Source organism: Eleutherodactylus coqui, chromosome 7, assembly GCF_035609145.1.
Source record: "Eleutherodactylus coqui strain aEleCoq1 chromosome 7, aEleCoq1.hap1, whole genome shotgun sequence".
Taxonomy (NCBI): Eukaryota; Metazoa; Chordata; class Amphibia; order Anura; family Eleutherodactylidae; genus Eleutherodactylus; species Eleutherodactylus coqui.
This window is the reverse complement of record NC_089843.1, coordinates 213,216,397-213,228,103: the sequence shown is the minus strand read 5'-3', so window position 1 is coordinate 213,228,103 and position 11,707 is coordinate 213,216,397. Positions and strand designations below refer to the sequence as shown.

The window sequence follows — 11,707 nt, the reverse complement described above, 5'->3', positions numbered from 1 at the left end:
AATCAACATTTTGTTATTAAAGAACAGTATTGGGTCTATAGACCCAAGGTAGCCCAAACTCATTACACCTCCAAATAAATATGTGAGGCGCATCTTGTGTCTGTAAGGAAGAGAGCATCAAATCTCTGCCCCAACCTAGCGAATTGTTAAGATATGTAAGGTTTAAACTAAATAACTAGCGGACTGGAAACATTTGTCAGTGAACCCTTTAACCCCCTGAGTGGCACGCCTGGAAATTTTCCGTTATGAACTCCACTGCCCATAGCGATATAGCCCGGAAGATTTCTGGGCTATGTATCACTATGGCAGCTGCAGAGCACAATGCCACAAGCTGTGACATTGTGCTCTGCCTGCACAGACCCACAGAGAACAAAGCAAGGGCTTTGAAAAACCAGCAGAAGATATTGCCGATATGCCGGCAATCTCCTGCTTTGTTTACAGGTTGCTATAGAGACCATCGGCTTGTCAGAAGCAAGCCGATGGTCTCTGTGGCAGGGAGAGCTTGGTGCTTGGCTGTCAGAGGACAGCTAGGTACCTGCTCTTACAGCAGAGATCAGAGAAAACCTCCGATCTCTACTGTGCTAACCCTTTACATGCGGCAGTCTATGTGACTGTAGCATGTAAAGGGCTGTCACTGCAGCATGTAAAGGGCTGTCACCATCGGACCCCCGGAATGTGATCAGGGGGTCCTGATGAATCCCTGTGGAAGTCCCCTAAAGGGACAAAAAAAATTAAAATAAAAAAAAAGGTAAAAAATTATTTTAAAAAATTATAAAAACACTTGTCTCCCTTTACTTTGTAAAAAATCAAAAATATAATCACACATGTGGTATCCATGCGTCGTAATGACCCAGAGAAGGAAGTTAATACATTATTTAACCCCTTAATGACATGGCCCCTTTTTTTCTTTTTTCCCCATTTCTTTTTTTCCTCCCCCCTGTTTAAAAAAATCACAACTTGTCCTGCAAAAAACAAGCCCTCATATGGCCATGCCAATGGAAAAATGAAAAAGTTATGGCTCTTGAGACGCAACTGCAAAATTAGTTGAAATTCAATGATTAGACCATTTTAAAAAACCTGCCCTGGTGGTCACAACAGGGTGGTAGGAAACCCGCCACTCAAGGGGTTAAATGTGTCAGGTATCTAATAAATCTGAAATTAGAGAACCTAACATCTTAATCATTCAAAGTTTATTAACACGTATCTTGCTTCAGAGTTTTTGATTGCGTTGTAAAGGAGCTGGGTTGGTTCTTTGGTTGATGCGGACAGATAGTGCAAACAGGAAGTTCCACCTGTATTTGATGTTTGCTCTTTGCAATCCAAGGTGATGGGTCTCAGGGTCCTTCTTTTTGCAAGGGTGTAGGGAGCAATATCAGCGTAGATTGGGACTGAGGCTCGTATGCCTGGAAGAAAGGAAAGGTCGCGAGCGGTGGATAGAATTTGATCTCTCATCTCGGAGTAGTGGAGCATTAAGATGATGTCTCTTGAGCCAATTTAGTAAAGGCACAATGGATTCTATCCATACAGAGGGTTTCCTTGGTAGCTTGTGGGAGGAGAGCAGAGAAAAGGTTGGTAGCTATTTTTTTAGGTTAGTGATGGTCTCAGGGAGGCCTTCAATCCTTATATTCACCCTTCTGCTTCTATTTTTGATGTCTTCGCATTTTAGCTCAAGGGCTTCAACCCCATCATCCCATTTAGCTCCTTCTTGGTCCAGTGCGTCAATTATCTTGCCTGTTTTTTGTTTAAGGTCGTTTGTGCTCTGGCCTAGGTTGGATATTTGCTTGGAGATGTCGCAAACTGCTTATTGTAGTTCATCCCGGAATATTTTTTGATGTGGCTAAAGAGCATTGTGTCTGTGTTGGAGAGTTCTGTATTTGGGGTGTTTTTTGCTGGTTCGCTATCTTGCCAACTTGCGGGCTGGTCCCTTGAGTTGTTGAAGTCGGAGCTCTGGGGAGAGGGAGCCATTTGAGTGGAAGCAGTGGACTGAGATGCTCAGAAAAGTTCTGATAGGGTATTCTGGGATGACGTAGGAAGCGATTTGTTCTGTCTGCTGCCTTCTTGTAATTTCACATCCGTAACCTGGGGGGAGAGGCTTAAGGAGTGGTAGTTGAAATTTCTGTTTAGCTGTCTAGGACAGGGTCAGAGCACAGCTCAGAGGAGGACAGCAGTCATCCCAGTGGCCGTGTATAAGCTCATCCCACAGGGGGGAATCAATTCGTTTACAGCATGGCCTCCTTACTGAGGCACAGATTTTTAAACTTGTTGCTTTGTTAAATTATAAGCTGTCAGATATGTCAAATTTGGAAAGCTCTGTTGGGACCGGGCCCCACAGGGCCAGAGAGAACTTCCTCTCCTTTCCCCCTCTTTCTCCATCAAACCTCCACAAAAAGGAATGGAAGCTGGGTATATGTATGGTAGTTGCTGGAATGAGCTTCTAGGGGAGAGAGGGAAGGGGTTCCACCGCTTTTTATAGCAGGTAGTCACTCAGTCCTGCGCTTGGTTATTTCTCCTTGCTATGTCTGGCAGTGTAGTTTGGCACTGAGGTCTATTCCCCACAAAGGCTTCTGCAGCCCACAAAGTGGGAGCCTCCTTGTCATCAATATTCCCCAGATGGGACTGCTTGAGAGTGCTACTCCGGATATTCTTCACTGCAGTGGCGCCACTTATCATGCAGCACCGCTGTTTGTGATTTTTGTGGGGACTGGGCTGTTGGGACCCTGAGAGGGCCATTACAAACGTGGCAATACCAGATTTATGATTTTTTTTCCATAGTAAATTGGAAAAGGTGGGGTTTTTAGATTTTTTAAAATAGTTTTTTAACTTTTCATTTTTGTCCCACTAGGGGACCTGAATATCACCATCTTTTCTCATTCTTATAATACACTGCTACACTGAGTATAGCAGTGTATTATAAAGCCTATGAAGAGCAGCCTTATAAGCTACCCTACCTGGCAGACCTAGAGGCAATATTCAAGCCTCTGGGTTCCATAGCAAGCCATTGACACATTACAATCACATGGCGGGGGTCCATTGGATGACAGAGGGATCTCCCTCTCTTTGTCAAACTTTTACATGCCACAGCCACATTGACAAGGAGGCGTGCTGTAGAGTATAGCAATCATAGCCACTTGCACACAGGAGCTGATGCTTCACTCAGTTACATGTGACAAGCTGAGATTGCTTTTGTGTTTTGAATACAGCTATTCCAAAGGGGAATCCAGTAAGAAATGTGGACTTCTTGTGTGGGCATGGTATTTCAGCCTTTTTATGCCCTGCCATTGACATTTACAATGGCCGTATTCACAGTGCTGCTGTTACCATAAATAAACTATAGAAATCTATTTATACACATACAATGCTGTCTATTGTACCTGTTTATTAGGTGCATTTCTTTTTTTTCTAATCTGCTTCCAATTAGATCACTTCCTTGTTCCATATGGTAATCACATAAGTATGGTTTAGGACGACCAACAAAGTCACAACAGGTCCGAAGTCAAGATGAGAAGCAACTTTCTTTTGCTGTGGATCATTTTATCTCTCCATTGCTTCTTCTCTACATTTGGTGAGCTTTTTAAATTTACCTTTGTTTTCCAATAACGTACTTCTAACCAGCGGTTCAACTTATTAGACAGGCAGAAATGTTCACCATAGACTGATACATGTTATATAATAGACTGCCTGGAAGTGATTACCTTTTAGGCTACTTGCACAGGGGCATATTTAAAGTTGTGTCCCAGATTCTCAAGCTCACCTTGGACATAGTCCCACTGGTGGCTTTTCTGGTGTGCTGCGGGACTCTACTTTGGATACTTTTGGACAGCATTCAGACGTCCGTGTGCTGTCCGTTGTGCTGAACATCGCAGATTGAAATGTGCTACTCTCGTTCACAAATCGGACAAGAATAGGGCATGCTGCGTTTTTTTTTTTGGTTTTTGTATTTTACTCAGACTATTACAAGCAATTCCCTCTTTTGCTTCACCTGGACGGAAAGCCGATAAGCAATTCAAAAAGAAATAGGATGACACTCTTGAAGCACTTTTTACGAAAGAGCACGAAGATATAATGATGCCCTTCACTTACAGATCAGAAGTAGAGGTGAGCAAACGTACTCGGTTCAGGTGTTTTTGTAACTGACTACTCGGACGAAAAGATTTGGGGGGCGCCGGGGGGCGGCGTGGTGGAGCAGGGGGTAGCAGTGGGGAACAAGGGGGAGCTCTCTCTCCCCCCACTCCCCTCTGCAATCCCTCACTCACCCCCGGCGCCCCCCGAATCTTTTCGTCCGATTAGTCAGGTACTCGGAAAAAGCGGTGCTCGAGTGCAAAAACACCCGAAAACAGTACGTTCGCTCATCTCTAATCAGAAGGTTTAGATCTTGCTGTTCCTTTGTCAATTTAGGATTAGATGTCTTTGGTATCATCCAGTGCCCATATCCTATAAGGAAGGGGTGAGATGATGGGGCAAGAAGGGATTTCAACATACTTTTTGTGAGCGCTTACCCGACAGGAATGCAGTTCATTCTGAATAGTCCTCACTTTGCTGGAGACTTCTAGGAGTATTTTGCCCATTCCCAGTAGTAAGGTCCATATTCATGCCATACGTATAATGTATCCATGTATAAAAGCTTTACTTGATATGGTTGTTTGAGGTCGAGTAGCATCAATGTACATGACTTGACATACACCATAGACAGGGAAGTATTGCAGTCTTGGGATGCTTCCTTTTGACTCTAGTTTTATGCAACGTGTAAGTTTTATGTATTTTGTAAATGTGGAATTTTGACTTTTGTCATATTGTAACTAATACTGGATTTCATGATTGGGTAAGGCTGCTTTCATATCTGAGCTGGAGTCTTGTTCAGAGGTTCCATCGCAGATCCGGCACAAAATTCCTGGAAGAAATAGTGCTGCATGCAGAACTCTTTTGTCTGGTAAGATGGCAGTCAGCTGAACGGAATCTGAACAAACCCCATTATAGTCAATGGGGTTCATCCGGCGCTGTTCGGTTCCGTCATAAGACGGGTATAATCGGCCAGGGCCCTTTTCTGCTCCCATAATGGAACCCCCTACGCAGATGGGAAGCAGCCTAAACCATTTTATTACTCTTTAATTATGTATCATATAAAAAACATAGAATTTTTTTGTTTTTTTTCTTTATTGTATTATGTACAAATATGTGTTAAATAAGGTCCTATGGAAAAGGGAAGGGAAAAAAAATGCCAGGTACATTTAATCTTCATGAGTTCTACAGAAGTCAAGCTAGCTTCAATCAGACCAATGAACCTACAGTATATAATTTTGAGACTGCGGTTGCAAAAGGGTGCATATACTATAAAGAAAGCTGCTAAGAGGGGAATGGTTCCTTATTTGAAAAATAATTCCCATCCTTGATTTACATGAATTTTTGGGCAAAGGAACTGATTAAATCCTATTTTTATAGCATTTAAAGGAGTATTCCCATTTGGGCTCTTGACCCCCATCCTCATGTCCCTGTTGCCTGAAGTGGCCAGATTTTAGTCAAGGGAACTGTTCAATGTTATTTCCAATACTTCCATAGAAGTGAATGGCAATTAGGTTATAAAAAAGTGAGCTGTGGTGTTTCCATAACTACTGAGATGTGGAAACAGTGAACAATGCTGCATGGGTTACACAACTCCCATTCACTTCTATGGGAGTTATAGAAACAGCATAGAATATGCTGGGCTGTTTCCCTTGCCACTACAGGCAGTCTGAATGCAGTGCTTAAAACAAGTCAGCCAGGACGGGGTCAGTTTTTGAGATAGTTGTGGGTCTCCAGAGGTGGGACTGGCATCTATCAGATATTCATAGCATATACTGTGGATATTAATGTCTGACATAGGTATACCCCTTTAATTATTAGCAACCACTTTAATAATATACATACAAGCAATAATCTATCCTTGTGAAATGGTTGACAGTTATGTGACCTTAACCTTCAGTACATATACATAATTAGCAATCGTGTGATGTTCATTAGAAAAGTAGTAGTGGACCGCCATCATCTGGCAATGATCTGCCTGGTTGCCCCCAATATATATTTTTATCGTTGTCAGCAGCACATCCCCTGTTTATATGGAGAGCTGTGCTGCCGACAATGATGATTATTGCAGCAGTACAAAAGAACCAATGAGACAAATAAAAAGCGTTGGATTTTTCCACAGATTCCGAAAATGACGTTCAAAATTCTGTATCACATCAGGTTTTTTCACAAACCACGAAAATGTGAAAATTGCAAAAAACGTAATTTTTTAATGACATTTGTAACGTGTGAAGATGCAAACATACCTAATAGAGATGAGCGAACGTACTCGGTAAGGCCGATTTCGCAATCGAGCACCTCGATTTTCGAGTACTTCACTACTCGGGTGAAAAGATTCGGGGGGGCGGGGCGTGGCGTGGTGGAGCGGGGGAGAGAGCTCCCCCCTGTTCCGCGCTGCTACCCCCCGCTCCACCACGCCACGCCCCGCCACACAGCGCCCCCGAGTACTTTTCACCCGAGTAGTGAAGTACTCGAAAATCGCGGTGCTCGATTGCGAAATCGGCCTTACCGAGTACGTTCGCTCATCTCTAATACCTGTTTTTATGTGCGCCCGCTGTTGCCGTAAAAATGCGTGAACGGGCGCACAAATCTAACGTTTGTGCACCCGTTCAGACAACATGGGCCTGGCGCATATACGCCAAGGCCGGACGCCATGCCGTTGTTCTTCCCTCCTCCTCGACGGCTCATCTCCTCTTTCCTCCCCTCCGACTGTTTGCAAGAGGAGGGGGCAAAGCTAAGTCCCACCCCATCCCGCCACCCCCCACTGCAAACGCTGCTAAACTCCCACCCACCTCCTGTTTCCAGCCGCTGTCATTGGCTACCATAGGAGCCCATGCAGCAGCTGACGTATTCTGTCCAGGAAGATAGTTTCAGGACTATCTTTTCGGCCCAACGTAAAAGCGCCTGGGCTATATTGGCCGGCCGGGTGCTTTTACGTCGCAGGAATAAGGCCATGTGATCTGATTAGAGATGAGCGAACGTACTCGGTAAGGCCGATTTCGCAATCGAGCACCGCGATTTTCGAGTACTTCACTACTCGGGGGAAAAGATTCGTGGGTCGCCGGTGGGTGGGGCGTGGCGTGGTGGAGTGGGGGGTAGCAGCGCGGAACAGGGGGGAGCTCTCTCTCTCCCTCTCCCCCCCACTCCCCTCTGCAACCCCCCGCTCACCCACGGCGCCCCCCGAATCTTTTCACCCGAGTAGTGAAGTACTTGAAAATCGCAGTGCTCGATTGCGAAATCAGCCTTACCGAGTACGTTCGCTCATCTCTAGATCTGATGCATTGGAATCCAATGCATTAGATCGTAGAGTATATCAGCCAACCGTGCAGACCGCTTTGTTCTGATCTGCCAGTTTAATCCCAAAGTATTGAAAATAAGGTTTTTTTCATCAAACGCATAATATTTTTCCTCTGTTTTCCTGTCGCATAACAGCCACATATGTAGCAAAATATTTGATGATTGACACAACCACATGAAGCCATTGCAGACGCCAGAAGGGAGAGGCGGCGAGAGGAAGGAGTCATACTGGCGTGGCAAGATTACTTCCTCTCATGTTTAGGCTGCCTGTCCACGGGCGTTGCGGTATCCCGAGGCGGATCTCCGGCGCAGGAGCCGCCGCCGGGAGCAGGAGCCGGCAGATGGATCTCCACAGTCAGCCTATCTGACAGATAGGCTGACCACGGAGAATCGCTGCGAATCGCAGCATGCTGCGATTTGCTGGCCACGAGTGGAAAATTGCAACAATTCTTCGCTCGTGGACGGGGGAAAGGCTCTCCATAGCAATGCTATGGAGAGCTTTCACTGCGCTCCCCGCGGCCGGATTATCACCGCTGGGAACGCAATGAAAACCTGCCTGTGGACAGGCAGCCTTCGGCTTTGTGAGTGCGGCTAATCTTGACGCGATACAGGTAAATCAATTCCATTTTCGTTATCAGCTACATATTTATGTCTATCTATTCCTTCCACATTCATTCCATCCCTCCAGAGAACTTTATCACTTGTTACAAACTTTGTCCTATATCAACGTCATTTTAAAAATTCCGTTTTTCTTTTAAATTTTCACATTTTTGTGATTTATAAAAAAAAAAAACCTGATGTGATAGGAAATTTTGAAGGTCATTTTCGGAATCTGCAGAAAAAAATCCATCATCTTTATTTAAAAACAATAGAGATGAGCGAGCACGCTCGGGTAAAACAGATCTCTCTCACTCCCCCCCCCCCCCCACTCTGTGCTGCCCCCCGAGCCTGCTCGGACCAGTAAGTAGTTACTCGAGAAGAGCGATGCTCGCTTGAGTAACTGCTTTATCCGAGCGTGCTCGCTCATCTCTAAAAAAAAAAATAATTGCAGTGTAGGAGGACAGGCGGGTAAAAACCAAACCTGCCCAATTTGTTTTCCAGGATCTCGCTACACCCTCTCTATGTATATAACAGCCTCTTACGTAATTAGAATTATGAGAATTATTAAAATGTGTTCGGATGCAGATAATCTTAAAATTAAAACAGGGAAACCACATGTTAAAAACCTGTAATTCTGGCACGCTTTTTATTTTTAACGGCGTTCACCACGCAGTATAAGGCCTTAGTCACACGGGCGTTTTTTCACGCGATTTGCGGATCGCATGATGGATGCGCATCCGCAAATCGCGTGACCGGTGCGCGCAAGTCGCCCGCAAATCGCCCGAAAATTTGCTCCTAGCCGCGTTTCATTAGAAACGGGCCGGAGCTGTCCAGCGCATTGCATTCAATGGAGACGGCAATAGAGCCGGCTCCATTTAAAGCAATGCGCTGCGGGCGAGCGAGGGATGAATTGTCGGGAAGGGCTTAAATATATAAGCCCTTCCCTGCAATTCATCCTAAAATGTGTAAAAATAAAAAATATATATATACTCACCTTCTCCCGGCAGCCAGAGCTCCGCGCGGTCGTCCTGCAGTGGATGTGAAGGGGGTGTGAGTCAGACCTGCCCCCTGATTGGCTCAGCACTGAGCCAATCAGAGGCATGTCTCACTCACACCTATTCATGAATTCATGAATGGTTGTGAGTCAGACCTGCCCCTGATTGGCTCAGCGCTGAGAGGCAGCAGTCACTCACCCATTCATGAATTCATGAATGGGTGTGTGAGTGAAACCTGCCTCTGATTGGTCAGGGCTGTGACCAATCAGAGGCAGATCATTCAGCAGGCGGGGATTTCGGCTAAATAGTGCCGAGAAGCAGTTCAGGAGAACTGGACTCCGGCTGCAGCGGAAAGGTGAGTATACAATTTTTTTTTATTTTAACACATTTTAGGATGAATTGCAGGGACGGGCTTATATATTTAAGCCCTTCCCGACAATTCACCCCGCGCACGCCGGCAGCCCATTGCTTTCAATGGAGCGGCTGTATTGCCGGCTCCATTGAATTCAATGGGCAAACATCGTTCTTCTCTGCTACAGCTGTTACAGCTGTGGCAGAGAAGAATGATTTGTCTTTTATATGTTCTCAATGGGGTCGGCGCTGCTGCCGCCGGCCTCATTGAGCGCATATAGAGAAGAGAACAAGAATCGCAGATCGCAGATAGGTGCGATCTGCGATTTCTGTTCTATAATTTATCGGACGAGCGCATAAAAAGCGCTCATGTGTCCGATACCATTGCAAAGCAATGGTTTTATAAAATCGCCGGACTCATGCGCATGCGCAAATCGCGGCTAAAAACGCCCGTCTGGCTAAGGCCTAAATAATACGTTAAATTAATTCTACAGGCCGGTACGATTATGCCAATACCAAGTTTATATAGTTGTTTTTTAAATTTTTTTCACACTTTTTAATTTTTTCTTATTGCTGCAAAGGCCCCTAACATTCAGCTTTCTTTTGTCAGCGGCGCTGTGCGAGGGTTTTTCTTTCTGCAGGATGAGTTGCACTTTTTAATGGGACCATTTGTTAATCCCTACAGCGTTCTGATTGCTTTCTGTTCTCTGTTTTGTAAGGCAAGACGAGCAAAATTGGATATGTTCGCCATGTTTTTTGCATTATTTTTCATGGTGTTCACCGTGCGTGTTAAATACTTTTTTTTTCTCTGGGTCGCTAGACTCGCTACAAACGATTAAAAAAAAAAAATTCTTTACAAAGTAAGGCTGCCTTCACACTGGCGTGAAAATCACGCAAGACTTGTGAGTTGCGAGACGCACAAATATGAACCCCATTCTCTTCAATGGTGTCATACAGATTAGCGATGCTTTCCTACATGCAACCGTAATGCGATGCTATGGAGGAAACAAATAACAGCATGTTCTATCTTGCTGCAAGATCTCGCATCGAAGCGCCCATTGTTTTCAATGGGGCCGGCGGCGGCAGCGCTGGCCCCATTGGAAGCAATGGGAGAACTCCGCGATCCTTTGCCACAGCTGTGACAGCCACAGGGGGGATTCTCTTCATCAGTGATGTGAGGCTGTTCTCACATTAAAATGCCTCAATTCCAAGGGACTTTCACATGGTGAGGAGCGCGATATGGGGGCCACATTCACCGACCGAAATCGCCATTGCCAGTGTGAAGTTTGCCTAAGGCTGCCTGTTCACGGGCATTAGTTCATTGCATTACCCATGGCGATAATCCGGTCGGGGGGAATGCAGTGAACGCTTTGCATAGACTTTCTATGAAAAGCGCAGCCCCGACGTCCACAAATGTAGAATCATAGCGATTCTCAGCTCGCGGGATTCAAATTGCATCTGTCAGATAAGCTCACTGCAGGGACCTGACAGCCATACCCCCTGCTCCCCTGCAGTGGCATATCGCTAGTGATATTCCGTCACGGCCGTGAACAGGGAGCCTTAGGGGGGAAATGTGACATTTATATATATAGATGTATATATATATATATATATATATATATATATATATATATATATATACTGTATATATATATATATATATATATACTGTATATATATATATATATATATATATTTATTTTTTTTATTATTATTATTATTTTAATTTTTTTTTACTTTTTTAAAAATACTTTTTAAACTTTTTATTTTTGCCCCACTAGGGGACCGGAGTATCACCTTCTTCTATCATTCCTATTGTACATTTCTTATGAATTTAAAAAAGGTAGATATTTGCTTTCTGTTTCTAACGCCAAACTCCACTTATAAATGACTGAATGCTGTTCTGGTCTTAATTCACATATATGTAACTTCAGCAGATAGTAAATCAACCCTGGAAAGTCCATAGCGAATTATGCTGAAAATCAGCAGCAGTAAGAACCACACTCACATGGTGCGCTGGAAAATCGCATGAATAAAGAATAGCAGCGAACAAGTCCCAATCTCAATTAGTGTATTTTCTGCCATTTACACGGGCGGCTGCAGCCTATGGTCAAAGAAATACGCTGCAGCCCAAAAATCCCTCGATCGGCAGAAATCCTCGGAATGACTGCTAATACTTAAATAGAGGCAGCTGTCTTCTTTTTCCAGCGTTGTACGCAGCTAAACTTCCTCCCCCCCCCCATCCTTTTTCCAGTTTCCATAGAAGTCTATGGGAGCTTCCTGCGTATCTTGGCGCAATTATACAGTGTTGCACGCATCTCCTTGACTTCTATGCAAACCTTTGGTGTGCAAATAGAGCTTGCTGCATTTTCTTTTTGTGCTCAACCGAAATGCGTGTACAACATACA

General features: G+C 44.6%; 1 protein-coding gene across 1 annotated transcript in view; it reads left to right on the top strand.

Annotated features, from left to right (window-relative positions):
- Positions 1-3,426: 3,426 nt before the first annotated feature.
- Positions 3,427-11,707, top strand: part of LOC136573669 (C-X-C motif chemokine 13-like) — a 30,608-nt gene continuing 22,327 nt past the window's right edge. The window contains exon 1 of the mRNA XM_066574929.1: positions 3,427-3,562. Coding sequence (XP_066431026.1) covers positions 3,499-3,562 — 64 coding nt within the window. The 5' untranslated portion in view covers positions 3,427-3,498. The remainder of the gene's footprint in view (positions 3,563-11,707) is intronic.